The sequence below is a fragment of the Bubalus kerabau genome, chromosome 13 (genome assembly GCF_029407905.1).
Source record: "Bubalus kerabau isolate K-KA32 ecotype Philippines breed swamp buffalo chromosome 13, PCC_UOA_SB_1v2, whole genome shotgun sequence".
Lineage (NCBI taxonomy): Eukaryota > Metazoa > Chordata > Mammalia > Artiodactyla > Bovidae > Bubalus > Bubalus kerabau.
This window is the reverse complement of record NC_073636.1, coordinates 26268658-26293420: the sequence shown is the minus strand read 5'-3', so window position 1 is coordinate 26293420 and position 24763 is coordinate 26268658. Positions and strand designations below refer to the sequence as shown.

Genomic DNA, 24763 nt, shown 5'->3' with positions numbered 1-24763 from the left:
TCAAAAGCCTCAATAACAGAAGTCCATCTAAAAACTCTTTGATCTACTACTGAGGTAGACAGCTCTGTGCTGCTTCTGTAGGTAACCCTTTTCACCACTACCAGGACCCACAAGAGAGACAGGACATGTGTGGCCTAGAGCAAGATGGTCATTTCTCTTGCCTTCTTTTGTTGCAAGCAGAGATCTGTACCAAAATCTCTGATGGAGCTGTGTGGGCATATGTTTGTGAAGGAGAGAAAGTAAAGTAACCCCTCGGGAGTCAGTGACAACAATGTTCAAATAGCATTTCCACACTATGGTGGAAAAATTCAGATCTAACATTCACTTGGTGTCCTCTTCTTCTGCATGCTACTCCCCCATCAGTCATCATTTCCACAGGGTACTGCATTTATGTGCATGAACCCTGTTTCCAAAGCCTCCTTATTACCCATTGGATAGGTAGTTTCAAAATTCACAGGACACGGAGTTACAAAGGTATACGGATGTCATCAAGTCTGTTTCCGCATTTAGTTGTGCAGAAACTGATTTCCACACAGAAACTGATTTCCACACAGCCAGTCTGAGACAAAGCTGGGACTTGAGGCAAAGTTCTCCCTCAAGTCTAATACTCTTCTCCCCATGCAACATACTTGATTATACAATTGGCCAAAAAGAACAAGTGTCTATCATGTCTTTGACCAAATATATTCATTATTTCAAGCCAATATCATGTTTTTAACAGCAAGTTGAAAACAAAATTGGTGATCAAGAGCCTAGGATAGTAGAAAGACAATACAAGCCTGATAGCTAGATAGATCCAAGTTTGATTTAACCTCTTTAATTTACTAACCGGCTGCCTTGGGTAAGTTGCTCAGCTTTTCTGAAGTTGTAACTACAAGAATATTGTTGTTTAGTCACTAAGTTATGTCCAACTCTTTGTAACTCCATGGACTGTAGCCCAACAGGGTGGCTCTCTCCATGGGATTTCCCAGGCAAGAACACCATTTCCTTCTCCAGGGGATCTTCCTGAGCCAAAGATTGAACCTGCATCTCCTGCAGTGGCAGGCGGACTCTTTACCTCTGAGCCATCAGGGAAGCCTACCTGAGAATATTAAGAATTAAGTGCAGTAGGATATTTATAAAGCATCTGATCCATAGTAGATGCTCAATATATTGGTTCCCAGTCATTCTAACTCACCCTAAAAGAGCTGTACCACTCTTAACAAATTCCTTTAGCCCTTTGGGTCTCAGTTTCCTCCATTGTACAATGAGAAGAGGGTAAAAAAAGCAAATGAATTCCAACATCCCTTACAACTCATCAAGTATGAATTAATTCCCAAAGCTTCCTTTACCTTAATTTAAATTCAGCCAACACTAGGTACCTTATATTCATCCTTGGCAATGTTTCTGTGATCTCAAAGATTTCGGATCCAACTCCATAGTACTTTTAAGTTCCACATAGAAAAATTACTACACAAAACCAAAGGACTTAACTTTAAAGAAAACTCTACAAGGACATCACAAACCTATGTGATAAATAAGTAAATACAATTTAGGATGTATCTTAAGTTGTTACTCTTTTTTTTTTTTTTTTTTTTTTTGCTGGGATAGAAGATGAGAACTTAAGTGTTGATACTATAAGCTTATAACGATAGACTCAGGACCCATTTAGGTAAAGCAACTAATGTCATTTTGGGGGTAAGAGAAAAGGAAGAGCAATAAACTTCTCTTCCCATGTGAGTCTTATGCTAGACCTTAAAATTTAAGAAATTTGTGTCATTCTGAAGCAGAGGAGAATAGAATTTATTCTGAGAGGTGTTTTACAGTGATAGGCATTGATATAAGAAGATAGTTGACCATGTTCTCCACAGTGCTTTTGAATTTCATGTTTCAGATTTATACTCTCTATAAATAATGTATAATTTAAATGCTTGAGTCTTAAAAGCAAGACCTGGGGAAATATTAACTGAAATTAAATGAAAACCTTAATTGCAAAGTTTCTCCTCCTCTTCTCTTCCATGAGGAAAGTGTTATCAGTAGATCTTTTTGTTGTTGTTGTTATAGAGAAGGCATTTTACACATATTGGGCTGGCCAAAAAGTTCATTAACATTGCATGGAAAACCCCAAACCAACAGTTTTGCCAACCCAATAACACTCTATAGGTTCAAAATATATTTGAAATAATGATTAGAGCTCCCAGTCATGGTTTCCCAAAAATTCATTTGGTGTTTATCCTGTTACCATACCTGTACAATATTATTCACTTATAAAATTTTAGAATACACATCTTAGATGATAAAACATCAATAGCATCAAAAACTTTTGCCTTTTATTAGTATGAAGAGACAGAAAAGGCCCATTGAAATTTTCTGAAATGTGTGAAATACTGCCATTTTTTAAAATCAAGAGCTGTGTTATATGGGCTACATTTTTGGTTCTAAAAGGTGACAGAGAATAATCTATGTTCCTCAATATAAGTTGTGTGCAGAAGTCCAGAGAGGTCAATATACTTTAGGCATGCTGCTGCTGCTAAGTCGCTTCAGTCGTGTCCGACTCTGTGCGACCCCATAGACGGCAGCCCACCAGGCTCCCCCGTCCCTGGGATTCTCCAGGCAAGAACACTGGAGTGGCTTGTATGTTAGGCATACATATACATATATAGCAAGCATAGTGTGAACCAGAGGCAAGAAGGCCTAGACCCTGTTTCTGCTGTTGTTAAAAACTTGATGTGTGATTTTTGGACAAGTTACTTCACCTTTCTTATCTGTTTCTTTATGAAACAGGAGGGACCATCTGATCTCTCCAAGATTGCTTCCAGTTTCTATAAGTTGTGTGAATCCTGGATATGGTACCTGAGTGGCACAGGACATGGGGCAAAAGTACTCACAGGAGAGCACTTACTCTGCTCTTCATGCATGCTGCTAGGAGGAGCCCGATTCTGTAGAAAGCCAGACACTAAATGGCCTGGCTTTGTGCCTTGGCTGAAGAACACCATCAGTGACTATGAAGGCACTTAAAGGGACTCAGCCAGAGGAAACAAACTATTTTCTGAACATAGTCCAAAAACTCGGTAGGGTCATGTGAACCCTCACGACCTCAGACCCCTTGTGTCCTCAGCCTTTTATCTTGACTGGCAGAAAGGCCTGAGTTCATTTAGATAACGTATGCTTTCTGAGCCTTATGAGAAACAGTTCTGAGAATAAATGGACTCATCCCCAGTCCCACATCGGATCCTTGAAAATACATATATTTTTATGCATCAGCTACAATATACGTAGCTAGGACACCTTTATGAGACAGAGTTTAGCATAGTGATTAAAAGTATGAAATGAGCTCAAATCCTGCCTCTGCTACTATTTAACTGCTGCATGATCTTGGGAAAGAAGCTTCAGGTTCTGTTTTTGTAAAATTGGGAAACTAATAAAACCTAACTCTTAGGGTTGTTGTGAGGATTAATCAAGATAATACATGCAAAGCAGAGCACAGAGCCTAGTATAAAGTATATATTAGTAAGATGGGTGGATAGATGGATAATATAGATAGATACATGGATACATAGATGGATCTTTCAATCCTGGGAGCTGGGACTCCCTGAAAAGACTTATGTGAAGGCCAAAAGCAATTTTTTGGCAGTGAATGGCATCTGCTGATCTTTCCTCTTCTGAGCAAGCAAAATGGCAAATACTCAAACCTGGGATCAGCTCTGACTAATAGGATCCTGCAGAAATTAGGAGGAAATAAGATTATCCTTAAAGTAGGAAAGAGTTATGCTGGTTTAAGATAAGATCCTTGAAAGAGAGAAACACAAAAAACATTTAATGTGGTCATCCAATGTCAGAGAAAAGGGGTCATTTTTCATTCATGTCATCTTAAGTGTTGCCAGCATTAACAGCTACAGAATTTTATAGCTGGGTGTCTCCCTAGAGACTATCTATTGCTAGTTTACCTCCCTTACTTGATAAATAAGTAGCTGAGGGCCAGAGAGATTAGCAAATTTCTTGAGGTCATTCAGCAGTAAATGACAGTGCCAAGACAAATAAGTGTTCTGACTCCTCCCATTCACCCACCCAGCACTTCCCCTGGTATCTTTCACCAGGTTATCATTCTTTTATGTGCCAGCAGGGCATTAAAACACAGGTGCCTCACTTTTGCCCAGGTTCCCAAAAAGTACAGAAGCAACCTTTACCCCCCAAACCTTCTTCCCACTGGGAATGGGGAAGGGTCCCAGTTAATCTATGGCCCTCTCCCAGGCCCTCTTTGGAGTTTCTATCCTTTCTGTTCTTCATGTTCACTCTTAAGGGCTACTTCTATAAGTTCTTCACCCCAAAGATCAGGCACATCCCAGGGCACAAATTACCCCCTGCTAATTTGCACATTCTCGTTTTCCCACAAATGCAGAACTACAGAACTGTTAAGTCTCCTCTGAGTTCCCTGACTGAATTCAATGAGAACTGATCCCTCCCTTCCTAGGCTAATTCAATCAGGTTCATTTATAAAGGTTGAGCACCTGAAGAGCCAGAGAACCCTTGCTGCTGCTGCTGCTGCTGCTGCTGCTGCTGCTGCTGCTAAGTCGCTTAGGTGTGCCTAAAAAGAGGAAGAGCGGACCAGAAAATGGGAGAAGGACTGGGGGAAGGAGGGATATGAGAAGAAGGAGCACACACAGCAAATTGCAAAGTCTGGATCTAGGAGACAGCTATGCTGCTGAAACTGACTCACTACTGAGGGTACAGAACTGCCGGCGGGATTGACTGTTTTCATCATGCGCTCTGGTAACTGACTAACAACAGACTGACGCCCCAAACTGCACACGTAGGAGGAAGCAGGCGGAGGCTATCCCGAAGTTGCAGAAAAAAACGAACTCTCTTCCTGCTCCCTTCTCTAGTCTCATTAGATGTTCACCAGTCTGCGCCTGGCTAGCATGCCCTGAGCTCGCCAGGTTTCTGTGCATCACCCCTAACGGGGAACTCCCCTCCCTGCTCTCCCGAGGGTTAGAGAGAAACGGCATCTCTCCTTGTAGGGAAACTGATTTGAGAGAAAAGCTTTCGCTGAGCGTCTGAAGCTGACAAACGCGGGGCGCTTCTTGTCCCTAAGCATTTGCGGCTGCGTGGGGTGTCCCTCAGCCCAGGTCTGGGCTTTTAGGGTGGGAGGCGTAAGGGTCACAGCCAAGTGTTCCTTCTCCACACTCACAGCCACCCGCGAAACCGGAAGGAAGGTTATGCCTTTTATCTTTTTACCCCTCCCTACCTGAATTCCGGGACCAGGTTAGGCTGCAACCCGTAGAAAGCAGCGGAGAGAGTGACCAACCACCCAGGCTTGTAACTGCCATTCTCGCACTCCAGATAAGGCGGAGACCACTTGACATGGCTCTTGTCCCCGCTCAGCCCGTCCCTGCGCCGCCAGCTATGGCCCAGGCCCCGTGGCCCCTGATTGGAGCCGCGACGGTGTAAGTGAGTCCTCCACTTGCGCCGGAGGCCGTGGAACCACTCGGTCTCCAGCGTGGCGTTGGCCAGGTGGTGTGCTGAGGAGGACAGGTCCTGGAGCAGGATGCGACTCTCCTCACGCGTGGCCTGGAGGAAGACCTGCGGGGCGGGTGCGGACAGCGACTCGGTGCTGAAGGTGATGGCCGCCCGGGAGATGCTGGGTTCACCCTCTAGGAGGCTCCGCACCAGCGCTTGGTACCACTCCAAGTCGTCCTGCAAGTTCTGCTCCCGCGACTTATTGCTCTGCAGCATCATGTTGAGGAAGTTGGTGGCGTGTGTTAGCGTGTCCAGCGCCCCGTGCAATGAGGGATGGGAACTGGCTAGGGCAGGCGACTTCCCCGGCAGGCCCGCCAACTCGTAGCGGCTGGAGCAGTTGGCTCGCTTCAGCTTGTGGGAGTCCCCGGTGTAGAGGTAAGAGGCCACGTCCATGGGCACCTCCTCGGCGAGTTTCTGCGCCAAGATGGTGCCGTCGGTGGAGCGGCTCCAGGGAGCAGAGGGGTCTGAGGCAGAGGCTCGAGCCGGCTGCTGGGCGTGCTGCTTCGTCCTCAGGGTCCTCTCTCGAGGGGAATCCGGCCGACTTGGAGCTTCGCGGCTGGCGCCAATAGCTCCCAATCCGAAATGAACAAGCAGAAGGCAGAAGAGGAAGGGGTAAGCCATGACTCCCATCTGCCTCGCAGAGAGGAGAGGAGGTAACGGGAGGAGTCACTTTTTAAATTGTAGTCGTCAGTCTGTCAGCAGTAAGACTTTTGCTAGGGGTCTTCCCCCTTCTCCAGCAGGCATCCAGTCCAAAAGGACTTTAAAATAGGGATGTTCCGAAATATGCCCGGCTGACTAAGCTACCGTCACAGGAAATCAAATCACCTGTGGCAACGCCGGCTGCTCCCGCTCCACAATGGGTCGGCTCAGGATTACGCACCTCGCAGCCTTGAACCGAACAGGTTACATCCCTTTTGCAGCCGGCAGCTATAGTTAGCCTGCTTACGTCTTTCCTTCCACCGCCGCTCTCATTGAGGTGTGTTCAAGAGCTGCTGCTGCTGCCGCCGCCGCCACCACCGAAGACGCTGCTCCATCATCTCACCCGTGGCAGGTCGTTCCCGCCTCCTGGCTCTGGCTCCTCCTCGTTCGCTTCGCCCGGAGACGCGGAGCGCGCGCGCACAGACCGGCACAGCGAGCGCAGGGGCGAGTCCCAGAGAGCGAGGGTTTCTTTTAAGACGTTTGTCTCTCCAGAGCCAAGAGGGTTAGGCAGCTGGTTAATTGGAGTCTTTAGGTTTGGCCACAAACCACACTCCTGCCTCTCCCTGCTCTCGGGAAGAAAGCCAGTTTAAAGAGGCAGCTTGGCCGCAACCAGCCCTTGTAGGGTGGCTTCAATTCGTCTTGTTCTCTGTTTGGTCGGCTCCTCTGTCAATCAGCTGAGTACCATTTGTTCGGCTGGGGCGGGAGCTGTCCAGTGCTGAACCCGAGGCGGCACGGAGGAGGCAGCGGCGCGGGATGCAGCAGTCCTTTCACCCACTCGCGTTCCCTGATGACTCGAGAGCGTGAAGGGTTGGGGGTGGGTGGCCTGGGGTAAAGGGAGAAGCAGAGCTTGGGTGGCTCAGAGAGAAGGAAACTTGGATGAACTGAGGAGGAGGGTGTTGGCGTCTTGCATGCTTCGTTAAATCAGTCTTTTCTTTTGCCTGGAAAAGAGGGAAAAAGTAGTTTTCATTTGTGACATATATCGGAGGGAGGGATGTAGGATGAAGATGTGTCCTCCCAAGCATCTGCTCATTTTAGGCAAATGATCAAATCCTCCTCCTTGTTGTCGGTTAAAGAAATTATTAAACCCTACTTGCCAAGGTCTTGGCTGTAAGGGAGTAATGGAGACATCTACTGGCTGAACTTTAAGGGAAAAAATGCCATCTAAAGAACGCTTGCTTGAAAGGGATGAAAGGGAACCTGTGGAAATGTAAACAGAGAATGTGCCAAAGGGCGAGGATAGGGGCAGGACGCAGACTGTGAGAGAATGAGGATGAGTCAGTCTGTGGTGAGTGGGAAGGAGAGCCATTCTGACTGGAGTTCCCGAAATTAATGAAGGCAAGAACTAAGACATCTGATTCACCATAGATTGGGATGTCCCAGCTAAAGAAAGAAGAGCAGAATAACTATGCTAGGACTCCAAAAAAAAAAGATTGGAAATTCCCTTACACAGTCGAATTGTTTTACTTGAAGCTTTAACTGGGTCTTCTGACATTTTCATTCAAAAATACTATTTAGTACTGGATATTTAGTGTCTTCTGCACCTCCATCTTCCATATACACCTCCATTTTCAAATTTCCCAAGAAAGACACAAGATAGAAAGTCTCAAAATCATTTCAATTCCCAACTTTTAAAAAAGCCACCTATGGCATTCTAAGATAGCATGGCTTAGACTTGCTTTATCATTTCATTCTCCTTATTGAGAAAATAGCGAAGGATGAAAATTTAAGCTCCAAAGAGCAAAAGTTTGCCTTCATTGGTCACTGTAGTATCTTGACCACCTAGAATGCCTGGTGCTAATTGGTAAACTACTGAATGAATCATAAGATCATTATGAGGAAGCTAATTATTTTTAAATCTGTCTCCTTCTCTAAGAAGAGATGTGTGCCTGATGTGTCACTGGTGATGGCTTTTGGAATAAGACATAGCAACCAGTTTTTGAAACTGCAGTGTTGGGTCTCCAAGAGAGCTTTTATAGCTTTGCAGAGAATGGTTATTAGATTTATGTTTATTCACAAGTAGAGTTCATGTTCATATCTGACTTGTTTTGATATGAAGCATACTCCTTTGCTAAATAAAGGTCATCCAGCCTAATCCTCTGATATAGGGCGCATGGCAATAATAATATGATTTTCTGTTTGTTTAATTTATTAGAATATACAATATGATTTTCTATTTGAAGACTGAAGTGTCATTTCCTCATTAATTGATTTTTTATAAAACCTATGTAATTTATTAACAGTTATTTAAAATTTGCTAGTATTACATTTGAAAAGGAAGGTATACTTTTATTAATAGGTCCCTCTATAAGTAATTCAGTGACTTGGTGTAATTGAAAGACCTGGGTTCTGATCCCAGTATTATTTTAAGCAATATATATATGGCAACTAGCAAAGTTTCTGTGTCTTGGAACATAAGCTGTATGTGAGCCTCATGCTTGGACATTGAGAGAGTACCAAAATTGCACCTGAGCCCCTCTCCAGAAGTGCTAGTCCTTCTCTTAGTGCATGTCTAACAAGATTGGAGCAAGCTATGAGAGGTGCCTGCAATTTTGTCATAACCTTTAGGGGATCACTTTCCATCTACATTGCCAAACAACAGAGGTGAACTAGTTAGGTTTAGAATAGCACCATCCAATAGAAATATAATGCTTGTCAAAAATCAACATATATCATCTTAAATGTTCCCATAGCACATTTTAAAAGAAAAAGGTGAAATAAAATGTAATAATATATTTTGTTTAGTCCAGTATATCCAAATTTCATTTCAATAAGTAAACAATATAGCAGTTATTAATGAGGTAGTCTACATTTTTGTACTAAATCCTCAGAATACAATGTATATTTTACACTCTCAGCCTATGGCACTTCATACTAGCTACATTTCAAGTGCTCAATAACCACGTGTGGCCAGAGGCTACCACAGAATACAGGCTCTGGAAGATAGCACATTATGGTCTAGAATGATGTAGAAAACCTAAGTTCACTCACAATAAGGTGCTATGGCCCAGATGGTCTAGGAGGTCTGGTCCGACTAGGTAGACAACACTATGCCTGTGTTAATATCCATCACGGAAGGAGATCAGCCAAAAGAAGTTTTTTTATAAGGACCAAGATACAACACAAGCTCATAGCCCTAAGCAGACTATGGAATGCCACACCAACTCACAGACATACACATTCAACAAATGTTGACCGAGTCTCTACTATGTATCAGACATTGTGCTTAGTAGTGGGGTAAACATCTGCATGGTAGACACATGGACCTCACAGTCAGGTGTGTTTAAAGAGAGATAATAAGCAAAATTTTAAATTACATATTGTCATAAGTGCCATGAAGAAATAAATACTGTAAATTTATAAAGAGTGAAGGATATGGGGTCAAGGATATTCTTATATAAAGGGATACAGAAAAAAAAGACTTCTATGAGGAGGTAGCAATTGAGCTGAGATATAACAAATGAGGAGTAATTAACTAGGTAGTAGATAGTAGTGAACCAGCTGAGGGTATGATGAAAAGAAACTTAGCAGGAAAGAGAAATGGGAAAAGATGATTGCATTAAGATGAAGCTCATATATAATATAAAAAGTTCAAACAATGGAGACAAAAAGAAAGCTGTTTTGTAAGTTAATAAGTGATCCTGGCATGAATAGCACTTCTGTCCTACCACCAACTACATGAACATGATTTGTAGGGGAGATAAATATCCATGCATGGCCTCAAATTAAGACCTAAGTTATCTAAACGCATGTTAATACTGTGTGGGAACTTGACTGTAAACAGAGAATGTATGCATGACCTGTATGCCCTGTGTGAAAAGGCCGAAACCATTTCATCACAGTTTGAAAAATCAATCTAATTGCTTTAGAACAGTCCATTTCGAACTGATGAAAAAGCAATATACAATGGAGCTTTGAGTTGTCAGGATATTATCAATTTATCACTGTTATTAAAAGGAAGATGTGATATTAGCATATGTTTAAATGAAATAAAAGTAAAAAAAAACCTGCTGAGACCATATTTTATGTGAGCAGTATAAAATTGTCTTAAAATTGTAAGTGCTGCTTTAAATCATTTAAATCAGCAATAACTAGGACAATGTGATTTGGTGAGAGGACACTGGATTGGCAGTTGGCTGTACTTTCCACTTTGCTGGTATCTGGTCATGTGATTTTTGACAATTTTTCTCAACCTCTTTGAGCCCTTTTGCTTCATCTGTAACACAAGAGTGATGTATTATATACAGCCACAACTGAAACAGTTTTAGCTGAGTCATGGATAATAGTCCAGGTATATTTTCCAGGAATTCATCATCCTTGATAGTTCTAGCTTTATAAGGTAAATGTTATTTTTAGGTTCAATAATGCTAGGTCTCAGTAAACAAAATGACACAACCCAAATAAAATTCTTAATAAAGCAAATAAAGCCACAAAGAAGCAGCATAATCTGTCAATATAACACAAAATCAGAAATCTAGTTCTTATTCCTAGTTCTTATTTCCCTGAGCATATGCTACCCCTGTGCCTCCTGTGCCCATTTGCAAAATGAAGATCATAGTCTTTGTTATCCAAGAGCAGTGGTTTTGAAATTTCTGGATGCAGAATTGTCACTAGAGAATTCTGATCATCACTCTAAGTTTGGGGAGAAGTTAAAAATCTGCATTTTAATAAGCACCACAGGTGATCTTGATGCAAATGGTCCATGGAGCACATGCTGAGAAATACTGCCTTGAGCCATGGAAAATAACTCTAATATATTAGAAGAGATCTCCTGGTAAACACAAAGCCATGGTATAAATTGTGAAACATAGCCTGTGGGTGGAAAAAATTAAAATAACACCTATAAAGAGGATCATCATCATCGTCATGATCAACTAAATGTTTACACAGCACTTACAGTGGCCAAGCATTATTCTAAGGTTTTAGCTCATGTAGTCTTCATTACCACACTGTGAGTTTGGTACAGCTACCATTTTACAGATGGGAAACAAGCAAATGAATTGCCCTAAGAAATACAGCCTTCTGGCTCCAGATGTCATACCCTTAATCACTACACCAGTGGTTCTCAAATGTTGATACCCACTAGGTTTACCTGGAGAGCTTTCACCAAAGCACAAATTAGTGCCCTAAGCCCCCAAACTGCTGGCTCAGTAGGTCTAGAATAGGGCCTGAGAAAATATTCCCAGGTGATGCTGATGCTGCTGGTTCAAGTGATCCCAGGTAGCCTTGGCCTACAGTGGCTTGAAGCAGGACTTCAGCTCGCAGCCAGAGATTGAGGTCAGGTCATGGCAGTGAGAGCACCAAATCCTAGCCACTCGATGAGTGGTCAGTGACAAGGGTCTGGCTCTTCAGTTTTGCAAAAAAAGTATTCCACAAAGATGGAAAGCGATGAAACTAGTAAAGTATTGGGAGGAAAAAAGAACAGTACCTGGTGATAGACACAAAGGCAAACTCAGAGAGTCACACCCTTGTGGTAGTTTCAGTTGCTTTTATATGTTTCTTTAGGTTTCCTTTGGCCAATCATTTTTATTTGCCTGGTTCAGAGTCTATATTTGGTATATCCCAGTGTTCTTGCCTAGAGAATCCCAGGGATGGGGGAGCCTGGTGGGCTGCATCTATGGGGTTGCATAGAGTCGGACACAACTGAAGCAACTTAGCAGCAGCAGCAGCAGGATCCTTCCACACATGTCTTGGTCAAGATGAATTCTACCAAAGAGGCCTATGAGTATTTACTGTCACTTAGCATCACTCCCAGAGAAGGCAATGGCAACCCACTCCAGTATTCTTGCCTGGAAAATCTCATGGCCGGAGGAGCCTGGTAGGCTGCAGTCCATGGGGTCGCTAAGAGTCAGTCACAACTGAGCAATTTCACTTTTCACTTTCATGCATTGGAGAAGGAAATGGCAACCCACTCCAGTGTTCTTGCCTGGAGAATCCCAAGGATGGTGGAGCCTGGTGAGCTGCCATCTATGGGGTCGCATAGAGTCAGACACGACTGAAGCAACTTAGCAGCAGCAGCATCACTCCCCCTTTTGATCTCCAAGGAGTCTTTCTGTGCGTGTGTAGTCAGCAAAGTCTCCTGACTTCGAGAATGAGTAATATGTGGTCTCTTTTCATTTATCTGGGCAGGGCTTAGCCTCCTCTCTTTCAATTGTCCTGCTATTTTCGTCTTGGAGTATCGGTCCACAGAGAACAAACTCTGACTGTTTGTGCCGGGGGCTCATCTATCTCCTGCCTCACAAGGATCATACTTTGAGAACCACTGCTCTGAGCAGTGCTTCTCACCATTATAATCTTGCTTTTTGGTAACTCTTTTGGTAACACTTTCCCATCCATTTTATATGGAAAAAGGAGAAAGTCAACATTAAGAGATGAAAAGATGCCTGAAATCTACTCAGAAAAAAAAAAAAAAAAACTCAGCACTTTTCTATTTCTAACTTAGAAAGCTTACTCAAGATGTTTATGTTTCTTACATAGCAGTTTATTCTCATCTGCCTCCGGTTTACCCTTAAAACTCTAACTGCCTGTCAGCATCACTTCTAACACTCCTTCCCTTTCCAGAGTCATCTCTGTTTTTCACTGAAAAGTCATGACTTGGACTGTTCTTGCATTCCCAGTGAAGTGCATTTTTAATACCACTAAGCATAGTACCATCTAGAGTCACTAGGGCTTTGATCCATGTTGCTAGTTTCCCTTAATCCTCCTGCCCCTATGCACACAAAATGGTTCTGCAAACTAAACACACCTGATGAACTTCCTGACCACAAGGGAAGAGAGCACCAGGAAATGGCATTTATGGAGGAAAATCCTAAGTGTGCTGAGGCCAAGTATTTCCCTCAAACAACTTGCCATGATGCTGACCCTATATGCAGCAGTGTAGGAAAGGATTAATATATTACCTTCAACAACAACAAAAAAATCATCCAAATTATTCAAAGTCCAACTCCACTCAACACAAGGATCAGCTCTCTTTCTTATTAAAGAATAAGAACAAAAACTTGAAGCCAAGTTTACTCATAAATGGACTTTGTGGATAGCAAAAGATGGGAAATGGATTATTTTGTCTTTGCTCAACTTTGCTTCCCTTGCTGGAAGGAAGCCCCTCTCACCATATATACCTGTATGTTGTTATAATTCGTGATGTAGCCTTCATCAGCATATTACTTTGCACATAACAGGGGTTTACTTTATGATCAGTTTAGAACTTGACTCTCAGTCTGAATGCTGCTGCTGCTGTTGCTAAGTCATTTCAGTCGTGTCCGACTCTGTGCAACCCCATAGATGGCAGCCCAACAGGCTCTGCCATCCCTGGGATTCTCCAGGCAAGAACACTGGAGTGGGTTGCCATTTCCTTCTCCAATACATGAGAGTGAAAAGTGAAAGTGAAGTCACTCAGTCGTGTCTGACTCTTCAAGACACCATGGACTGCCGTTTGAATGCAGGAGATTTTAAAAGCTGGGATCTTCAAGTGCCCAGCATCACGCACAAATAGGAGAAACTAATTAATGACAATTTATCATTGATAAAGAGCAGATGTTGTAAATCCAAAGAAACTTATAAATAACAAGTTTAGAGTAGTAAACTGCTGGTAAAATTTTTGCTGCAGCTTTTAAAAAGTTGAGGGAAATCAATCCAGTAACATTGTTGAAATTTCAGACATCATCTTAATGCTGGGATTATATGGAAAGGAAAACAAAGAAACATAGCATGGAAATATATGCCAACAAAATGTAGGAAAAGAATACAGTCACTGCACATGTTTCAGAAATGCCTTCAGGCTGAGAAAATGACAAATCTGAGTCCAGGTACAAAACAGTTTTACAAAGCTGTGGTTTTATTTTAACAGTCATTTATATATGCCTAGTTAAAAAAAAATTTTTTTTTTCTCCAGACCTCTGCTATCCCTAAAGTGGGAGGGGGGGGGGGGAGGAGGGCGGAGAAGCGGAATGAAGGCAAAGAAATATAAGAGTTCCTATCTAATCTCTGGTCAATTGGTCTCTCCTCCCCTTCCTCTTCTTTCTCCTCCCTTTACAGACATCAAGTGCTCCATGAAAAAGTAACTGAAAGTCTGGATTGTCCCAGGATAAGGGAAGAAAGAACGTCCATACCTTATTGAGGTTTACTTAGAAGCATCTTCTTTTGATTATGTTCGGTGCTAGCATTAAGCAGGTCTAAGGCAGAATCCCAAGACCTGTGCCATATATAAATCATTTCAATTTGTCCTTTGGAGGGACTCTTGGGAATCAATAGTTTCAGGGAAATTTTTGCCTAGTCTTTACCAACAGCTCCCTATACAGACACAGAAGAATTCTAGAGAAGTTTTGGCACAAGAAGCTTTCAGTTCCTTTCGTTCACTGTGTTAGTGAATGTTCTTGGGTGATGGGGCTGACTTCCAGTCTATATGGCTGGCCATCATTTATCATAGCGTCCAGGGAGGAATGGGCTCTTGGTGAGCATAGAAAAAGTAGACTAGGGAACAGAGGCTAAAAAGAGAAACAGTTTTCAAGGCTCTGCAGTATCCTGAGTGATGAAAAAGTAGCTGTCTCAACTGTTCATTTTTATATCTCAAATCAGATATTTTAGAATAAAAACTTAAAATGTAATTAAAAGTCAAGAAAGAAATAAGAAAGCTTTTCTGAATGTCAAGGTTGTTTTTCATTGAAATGAATTAACCAAAAGCAGAAGCAAATATCTTTTCTTAAAGAATAATTAGTGATCTCCAGTAGAAATTGTATCCATGTATTAGAAATGAGTTCTGTTTCATTCTGCCTAGGCAGACAAAGAGTGCTCAGTCTCCTAGTCATGTCCGACTGTTTGTGACCCCCATGGACTGTAGCCCCCCAGGCTCCTCTGTCCATGGGATTCTCCAGGCAAGAATACTGGAGTAGGTTGCTATTCACTTCTCCAGGGGATCTTCCCAACCCAGGGATCAAACCCAGGTCTCTCCTGCATTGCAGGCAGATTCTTTACCATCTGAGCTACCAGGGAAGCCTACCCACTAGGACTATAATACATAAGACAGACAATAACATATGTTGGTGAGTAGAAATCTAGGAGCCTTTGTATACTTCTGGGGAGAGTGTAAAGTGCACAGTCACTTTGGAAAACAGATTAGCAGTTTTCTCAGATGAGTCCAGTATAAACTGTCATGTGACCCAGCAATTCTACTCCTAGGCATTTGCCCAAGAAAAATGAAAGCATTATATTCATACAAAGACATGCACATTGTTCACAGAAGCATTACTCACAATAGCCAAAGTCCAGAAAGCTCTGAAAGATCCACCAACTGGAGAAAGGATAGACATAGAGTGGCACAGCAAGGTAGTAGAATCCTGTTCAGCCAAAACAATAAACAAATTGCAAACACTTGTGATACGTCACAGATAAAACATTATGCTAAGTAGAAGAAGCTGGACACAGAGACCACATATTGTATTTAGATGAAATGTCCAGAGAAGGTAAATGTATGAAGACAAAAGGGAGATTAGTGGTTGCCTGGGGCTGGAAACGAGAATAAGAGTCAGCTTTAAAAAGGCTTGAGGGATCTTACTGAAAGGGGATGAGAATGTTCAAAAGCTGATGATGGTAGCTGTACCACTCAGTAAGTAATTTAAAATCATTGAATTTTGCACTAGAAATGGGTGCTATGTAAAATGTACTTCAATAAAGTTTTTTTAAATAAAAAAAAAAAAACTACCAACTCTTGGCATTCTCCACAAATTGACTTGATTTTCTAGAATTAGCCTTTGACTCTATCTAGGGGCTTCTCTGGTGGCTCAGACGGTGAAGAATCTGCCTGCAATGCAGGAGGCCTGGGTTTGATCCCTGGGTCCAGAAGATCCCCTGGAGAAGGGAATGGGAACCCATGCCAGTATTCTTGCCTGGAGAATTCCATGGACAGAGGAGCCTGGCAGGCTATAGTCCATGAGGTCGCAAAGAGTCAGACACAACTAAGCAACTAATGCTTTCACTTTTTCACAACTTTCAGAGCCATCAGATTCCATTCTACATGGTATGATTTACATATGCTGATTTAATGCTATCTGTGAACTTCTAGGTAGACAATTGAAGTTTTGGGTTGCATTCTCATATATATTGTTTATTACCTTATTTAACAAATAAATACCTATGGGGGTCCACTATTTGCAAGACACAGTTCTAGATAAAAGTGATACAGCAGTAAACAAGTCAAGTTTGTGCCATCATGGCGCTTACATTCAGTTGTAATAAGAACTGTGAGGAAAAATAAAGTGGGATAAGATATACAGAAGGATTTCCCTGGTGGTCTCCCAAGGCACGGGCCTGAGTTGAACACCTAGTCAGGGAACTATATCCCACATGCCACAACCAAAGTTGCAACAAAGATGGAAGATTGCATGTGTCACAACTAAGACTTGGCACAGCCAAAGAAGTAAACAGTGAGAAAAAAAAAAGAAAAAGATATACAGAGATTGGAGGTCGTGGAACACCTCCAGTTAAGTGGCATTGAGTAGACAAGTGAATGGTGTGAAAGAGGGATACATGGGAAGACACAGGAGACACCTTTCCCCACAGAAAATAATGATCATAAAACCTCTGAAAGAGTATCAGACTTGGTCTGTCCCAGAAACAGCAAACATTTCTATGTGAACAGGGGTCAAGGAATGATGGAGGGAGAGAGAAGGTAACAATCAAATCACATGGAGTTTTCTGCTCTGCGGCAATGAGTTTTGCTTTTACTACAAGGGCAATTGAAAGTCATGGGAGGCTTTGGACAGGAGTAACAAAATCATGTCAGCTGCTGTGTAGATGGACAGAGGAGAGCGAGAGTAGAAGCAGAGACTAGTTAGAAAGCAGTTGCATTAGTCAAAGTGAGAGATCAGAGTGGTTTGGACTCCAAGTGGATGGGGAAACCAGGATGATGATGGTTGAGATGGTTGAAAATTGTTGAATTCAAGACTGTCATTTTCCAAAGATTGGAAATGTGGCTGCCCATACATACCCACTGAATTGCAGGTGCAAATAAGATTTTCCTAGAGTAAGAATAATTTTAATATATAAAATAATGTATGCCAACTCCATTTGGGAGTAGAATCCTAAGTTTAGAATAAAATTATTTTTAGTCTTTAGAAAAATCACTGTTCCTATGTATCAGTTTAAAGTACTTACATCCCAAATGAAAAATGAGCAGAAGATATGAGCAGAAATTTCAAAACAGAAGATATATACATGGCCAGTAAATACATAAATGTTCAACCTCATTAGTGAGTGTGGAAATGCAAATTAAAACACGAGACAAACAAACTAAATCTATATGATTAGCAAAAATTAAAAAGTCTAATAATGCCAAGTTTTTGGCACTGGATGGGGAAAGGACAGAGAAGATGTGGACTGACAAAATCTCTTGTGCTTTGCTGGTAGAAATGTAAATTAGTATGATCATTTCAGAAAATAATTTTGGATTATGTAGTAATGCCCAGCATTCACCTACCCTCTGATCTAGCACTTTCACTCTTGACAGATGCACTCTTGATAGGGCACATGTTACCCCATGATATGTGTAAGAATGGGAATCATATCAACTGTTTAAAAAGCACAAACCTGGAAAAATCTGAATGTCTATCCACAGGAGAACAGATGAATGAACTGTGTTTATTCTCACACAGAAGAAAATGAAAGCAAGGAAATTTTGGACACAAGATTCAGGGAGGTGGCTGACCTTCATGGGTAGGGCAGGTGTGAGAAGGAGATAGGGTATCCCCACATTTTGCAATTCACTGGGCTGACAAATTTGGCAAATAAAGGGTATAACTGTTCCAAAAGGTGCCAACATAATACTTTTCCTGGGTAACAGAGTCAGCTTTTCCAACTGACTTAGCCCAACGGCCAGCAGTCTACCTGTGGAAAGCTCAGTGCTTAGACAACCCTCCTGGAGAGGCATTAGAGATCAGGAAGGGTTTTCAGTGCCTGTCTTCAACTACATCTTTGTGGGAATAACACTGTGCTGAGCCTCCGTCTTTGACGAAATCCACTTGAGGAGAAATTTGATTTCACTTCCTGAGAGTCCAGCCCTTTCTTCTCTTCCCTATCAGTCTCTCTCCTCTTGGAGTTTGTATCCAGAGCACTATTTCAAGGCCTCCAATGAGTCTCCTCAAAGACTGGCTGACCCACTTTCCAGATGGAGCCAACATTATCCTCTATCTGATCCATAAATTATGAACAGAAGGCTGAGGAAATGAGAAGCTGCACTCCTACTGGGAGGGGAGCGAAGCTTCCAGCATGGGGTGCACAGCATGATCACACAGAAGCACAACATAATTCTCCAGAAAGCCAATTCTGATCAATGACAGAACACCCTGGTTCCAGATGAAACTCCTGGGTTTTTTAATACAAGCAGTAACATCGAAGTAAGATTTACCACCAATTTAATTGGACATATTTGATGATGCATATTATGATCGTTATGGCATCTAAAACACCAGATATAAATAGCAAGCCGTTCGCGTATTTTACCATCAGAGCTATATCTAAGATTCCCTCAGACAAAACATGGGAAAGAGAAAAGATAAGTGCATGAGCTTCTCTCCTGCCAGCAAGGCACAGGCTCCAGTCCTCCTCCTCTGAAAAGGTTTGAGGGTGTCCCACAGTACCTCAAAGAGGAAAACAGCAAGATACCCCCAGAGAGGCCAACTTCAGTGTTCATTTAGAAGTCAAAGGTATCAGGTCAGATCTCTCCCTGATAACGGCAGAGAGAAGCCCTACCTGGGAAGGCGGGTGGAGAGGGTGGGGCTTTTTTCAAACATCAAGAAGTTAGAAACAAGCTGCTGTTTAGTGAAAGTTGCTGGAAAGGGCAGCTAGATAGATAAGCAAGCTAGAAGAATAGTCATATTTTTCAGTGAAACATAACAACCTTCACTCCAGGTATTTTCATAAAGCTACAGTTTTTACTATTTAACTCATTCCAAGCACATTAGGAATGGAGATGAGAAAGGTCAGGATACTCTTAAATACAGGCAGAGGATTTTTAGACTTCATATTCAGTTCCTTGATCATCAATAAATTTGTGTCTAAAATTGACCTGGACATTATGGAAAGAGTAGCTCTCAAAAAACAAAACAAACCCCTGATATAGGTCTCTATGCTGCTAAATGAGTTTAGAATTGGTGAATTCCTAAAAACCGGGACAGAGCTTCCTGCAAATTATGATGAAGTGGTTTTCGCCTCCAGTTTACTGGCTTTGTGTTACAAAGTCTATCGAGGAAAGTGGGTTTGCCCCACCCTCGCACCACTCCTTCCTAAAATGGGGCAGATTTGGGACAAGGACCAGGAGAAAACTGAGCCAAAGTGCTAATGGGTAGATATTTGAGGCATAAAGAGTAAATTGGATATTAAAAAAATCTTGTCTGCATAATATACCACCCAAATTCCTCTTTTGGATTCTTTAGCTTTATTTAAACCCACTCCAGTACTCTTGCCTGGAAAATCCCATGGATGAAGGAGCCTGATGGGCTGTAGTCCATGGGGTCGCACAGAGTCGGACATGACTGAAGCAACTTAGCAGCAGCAGCAGCAGCAGTTTTATTTAAACTTGTCATGTGAGCAGCTGAAGTGAAAATATGGGCCCAGAATCCCCTGAGTGAAAGAAGCACCTCCTCTCCCCACACATCCTTGCCAGAAGAAATCAATGAAAATAGCCTCCAGTCAAAGTTCAAGAGGAAATCAGAGGGGAGGTGGAAAGTAGCAGTGAGCAGGCAGATGAGCGTGGCCACGCGAGAACTTTCTCAGACCTCTACATTATTTCTCATAAGCTATCTTTTCCTAGTTACGTTTGACTCCTATGTTTTGTTTTCCTTTTGTTTTTTTTCTTACCGTGGAAGTGGCAAAGCATTAAAATCTAGGGAGTGAGCCAGGAGAAAAAAGGCCAAGAAAAACAGCCTGGCTGCCTTCAGACTGGGCTTCTAAGTCATGAGGACAAAAGGACTCTTCACAATAGCTCAGGTTCAGCTGAACTCACCAGGATCAGAAGAGCCCCATACAAGTTGGAGCCAAAGTTCTGTAGTAATAAACAATACTCATGACCTGGGGGTGGTTCTCCCTCCACATAGAGCTCCTTGAGGAATCTCATTCATTTGGGCTGAGTTTGCAGATCCTGGTCATGGTCACATTCTCTGTGACCAACACTGACTAATACCTCCCACCACCATCATGCAGCTCTGCAGTGACGAGGGGAAGCACTGCCTATGACTAAGCAGGGTGAGCCAGACGCAGGCCCTGCGGCCCAAGCTGGATGGACCTCTGCCTCGTACCCTGTACTCTGCAATTCAGAGGCAGCTCAGGGAAAACAGAGGCACCATATGAGGACGTATTCAGACGCAGGAATAGGCAGCAGTCACCATGAGTCACCCGGAATCCTTTACTCCACTCCTGACCTACTCAAAGCCTTTTCTTAATCTCTGACCATTGAGAAACAAGGGTCAAGATGCTAATCACCCAGATTCTGAAGCTCCAGATTTCTCTGCTCCTGTTTTTGTATCATCCCAAAGAAAGATTCATGGTTTACAGACTCAGGTGTGCATGGAACATGGCTTTTTAATATTCTGGGCAACAAATTAATTGTCACTTGAATATTTCATCTCAGTAAGCAAAATCAGAAAGAAATTCAGCATCAAAAACTCTGGAAAGATCTACCTCTCCCATACCAGACTGGACTCTGGGTCCCAAGATTTCATACAGTGACAGGAGGCAGGGGCCAGGTCCTTAGTCATCTATTTAATCACCACTTAATACCAAGACGGCCTCTGTCCCTGGTTGTATAGACCCAGACTTGGCCGCCCTCTGATGCATTCCAGACCACACATGGACCTCAGAAATCTCTGTGCCAAGCGCAGCTGAGCTCTGAAGTGCCTGTGATCTGGTGTTGCCAGATCCACAGGAAGAAACATATAAACAACAAAAAAAGAGGACGTCCAGTTAAATTTGAATTTCAGGTAAACAACAAATTAATCCTTAGTGTAAGCATGTTCCATGCAATATTTGGAACATATTTATTAAAAAAAATTATTTGCTGTCTATGTGAATTTCAAGTTTAACTGCAGGTCTTGTATTTTATCTGAGAATTCTACTGTGATCCCCCGGCCAGTATTCTTCTCTGAGATCTTCCCACCTTCCTGAAGCATCTTCTATAAACAGGGCCCGAGTTGCTATGTCTCTGGGATTATGAACCTCTTCTAATACTAGACCAGGGGGGACTATTTCTCTGGGGAATTATTGTTCTCAATGGGATTAAACTTTTTGAAACAAAGCTGGGAACATCCTCCAGATGGTTCTGCTTTCCACCTGCCACATACCTGCCCTAAGGCAGTGAATTAGTGTGCTACCTTGAAGCAGAAGGCTGGGGGCAAGGCAGGAATTAAGGTCTCACATTGTTTATCTCTTTGTTCTTTCTCTTTCTCTTCTTCTCTCTGCTTTCTTTTTGCAATATCAAACGAAAATGTTGGGAAAATGCATTTTTATTTAGGTCAAGGGATCAGGCAGTTCTTACAGTCTGAAAGAGATTTATGAAAATACAGTAAGACTATGAAGCCCAGGAAGTCAGAGGACCTTAGAACACAGATACAAAAGAGTAGGTATGCTCACATCTCACAAAAATCCTTATTCTAAATTTACATTTCAAGACCCTAGACTGTTTTCCGGAAAAGTGTGATCCCATTGTAACTCAAAACAGATGTTACTAAGAAAATGCATGGTTGTCTGATAACCACATATACTTGTTTTAAAAGTATTTAAAATATATTTATATATATTAGACTATTCCAAGAAATCCAGAATACATTCTAAGGAATGAATGAGACAACTGCACAAAAATGTGTGTAAAAAGATGCTCATTACAGCATAATTTATGAGAAAGAGGACTGATTTAACTGTCCTTCAATCAAATATTGATTAAGTAAGTTGTGCTATAATTATCTGCTATGACTATTAAACCTGATATTCTAAGCCTCATTAAATCAGAGTCCCTAAAGTAAGGAAGAGAAGTTAAAAGTTTTAAGTTGTGGAAAAGAAGATATAAAACTGTCATTTTCCAATGACAACATAATTATGCATTATAAAATCCAAGATCATCTACAAATTATTTGAATTAGTAAATAAATTTAACAAAATTGCCAGATACAAGGGAATATAAAAGAATCTGTTCTACTTTTTATACCAAAATGAATAGTTTTTCAATGAAAAGAATTTTTTAAAGCAGCATCAAAAAAAAAGGAAGGGAAAATATTTTCAAGGACTCTAGGTGTTGGAGAAGACTCTTGAGAGTCCCTTGACTGCAGGGAAATCAAATCAGTCAATCCTAAAGGAAATCAGTAAGACTGATGCTGAAGCTCTAATACTTTGGCCACCCAATGTGAAGAACTGACTCATTTGAAAAGAGCCTGATGCTGGGAAAGATTGAAGGCAGGAGGAGAAGGGGCGACAGAGGATGAGATAGTTGGATGGCATCACCCACTCAATGGACATGAGTTTGAGTAAGCTCTGGGAGTTGGTGATGGACAGGGAAGCCTGGCATGCTGAGCGACTGAACTGAACTACACAGAAAATTATAAAATACTTAATGAAATTAAAGACCAAAATAAGGAAAGAGGTAGATCACATTAGTGAATTACAAGAATCAGTATTTTTAAAATGCCAATTCTTCCATTGAACCTAGTAGATTCAGTGTAAACCAAATCAAAAACCCAGCAGACATTTTGTATGTGTGATAACTGAACTATTTTGAGGGCTTCAATATAAAAGCAAAGGACCAAGAATAGCCAAGACAACCTTGAGAGGCAAAATATCCCAGGTATCAAACTTAAGATAAAGCTGCAGTAATTAAAAGTGTTGTATATATTGCCTCAAGGATTGTCAAAGAGACCAGTAGAACAGAATAGATTTCAAAACCAGACTCACACACTTGGTCACTTGATCTATGACAAAGGTGGCACTGCAGAACAGTGGGTATAGGGAGACCTTTGCAATAAATGGTCCTGTACCATCTGGCTTACTCAGATGCACCTTTAGGATAGAGGCACTCATTCTCCCAGTTGCTGGGAAAGTTAGGTGGCTACTCGCTATTCAGAGCTGCATCTCTCTGAAAAGTTCCCTTAGCCAAAGAAAGCTGCTTCACCCAATACGTCTCTCTCCCTGAGGGTACACACACCCAATGACTGGTTGATATAAGGATGCAAAGTCCTGGTACTTGCTTAGAGTGGTCTCTGAAGGATCACTGCAGTTGGAGAGCATCCCAGATGTCCCCAACCTCTGGGTCATGGACCAGTGCCTCCTGTCAGATCAGCAGTGGCAGTAGATAAAAAGTACACAGTAAATGTAATGCACTTGAATCCCAAAACCACCTCCCCCCACCCACCGTCAAAGGAAAACTCATCTCCACGAAACCAGTCCCTAGTGCCAAAAGTTGGGAACCACCGGCTTAGGTCACTAACGCAACTGTATTCCCACAGCTTAAGTCTCCCTCCACCCAATCCCGCTTCTTCTGCTTCCTCTCAGGTTGTACTTGATAGGTTTACCCCAATAAAATTCTTGCACACAAATCTCAATGTCCCAGATTCTGTTTCCCAGGGAACTCAACTTGGAGCACATTGGAAAAAAATTATCCTTGACACATACCTTACATACAATTAATTCCAGTTGATAGTATATATCTAAACATGAAAAGTAAAGCATAAAGTTTTTTTGAGTTTCTAACATAACAGACCCTACACTACTTTGGAGTTAAGATTTCTTAAATAGGACACAAAAGCACTAACCATGAAGAAAAAGACTGATAAACAGGACCATATTAAAATTAAGACCTCTGTTTATCAAAGAAGTAAAAAAGACAAGCCATAGCATAGGAGAAGATATACACAATATGTATAAGCTACAAAGGGCTTATACATAAAATATATGAATAAAGACCAAAAAATCAATAAGAAGTTGGACAACCCAATAGAAAACAGACAAGAGATTTGAATAGGTACTCCCCTTCTCCTCCACAAAATATCAAAAAGGTCAGCAAACATATGGAAAGGAATTCAAACTTATTAGTGCTCAGGAAAATGCAAAATAAAATCACTGTAAAATAGTCATCTCAAACTTATCAGAGTGAGAATGATACTACCAAATGTTGATGAAAATGTGGAGCACCTGGAATTCTCAGACACAGCCTAAGGAGACTTACATTACACAGTCTAATAAAATTGAGCATGTGCATGTATGTCACTTGGGAATGTCCCCAACAGAAATGAGTGGAAATGCATATCAAAACACTTATACATAAATGTTCATAGTAATATCATTCATAATAACAAAAAAATTAGAATAGTCCAAACACTTGTTAATTTTTGTAGACAATAAAGAGATAAATAAGGGAAGGAAAATAGGGTCAAAACAGATGAAGAGTAATCAGGAAGTGCCTGAAAAGCAATCAAATTATACTGAAGCAGAAGATCTAGAAATTAAGACAGCCTTGAGTAAGAGAATGGTAGGGGAGATAAATTTAACATTTTAGATATGGTGTCTCAAACTGTTAAGGAATTATTTTTACTTGATTTAT

General features: G+C 41.7%; 2 protein-coding genes across 2 annotated transcripts in view; one reads left to right on the top strand and one right to left on the bottom strand.

The window, feature by feature from the left end:
* Nucleotides 1-11511, bottom strand: part of GPR158 (G protein-coupled receptor 158) — a 308597-nt gene extending 297086 nt beyond the window's left edge. The window contains exon 1 of the mRNA XM_055543835.1: nt 5225-11511. Within this exon, the coding sequence (XP_055399810.1) occupies nt 5225-6126 (902 nt within the window). The 5' untranslated portion in view covers nt 6127-11511. The remainder of the gene's footprint in view (nt 1-5224) is intronic.
* Nucleotides 1-24763, top strand: part of ENKUR (enkurin, TRPC channel interacting protein) — a 174533-nt gene that overhangs the window by 22515 nt on the left and 127255 nt on the right. The gene's annotated exons all lie outside the window — the stretch shown is intronic.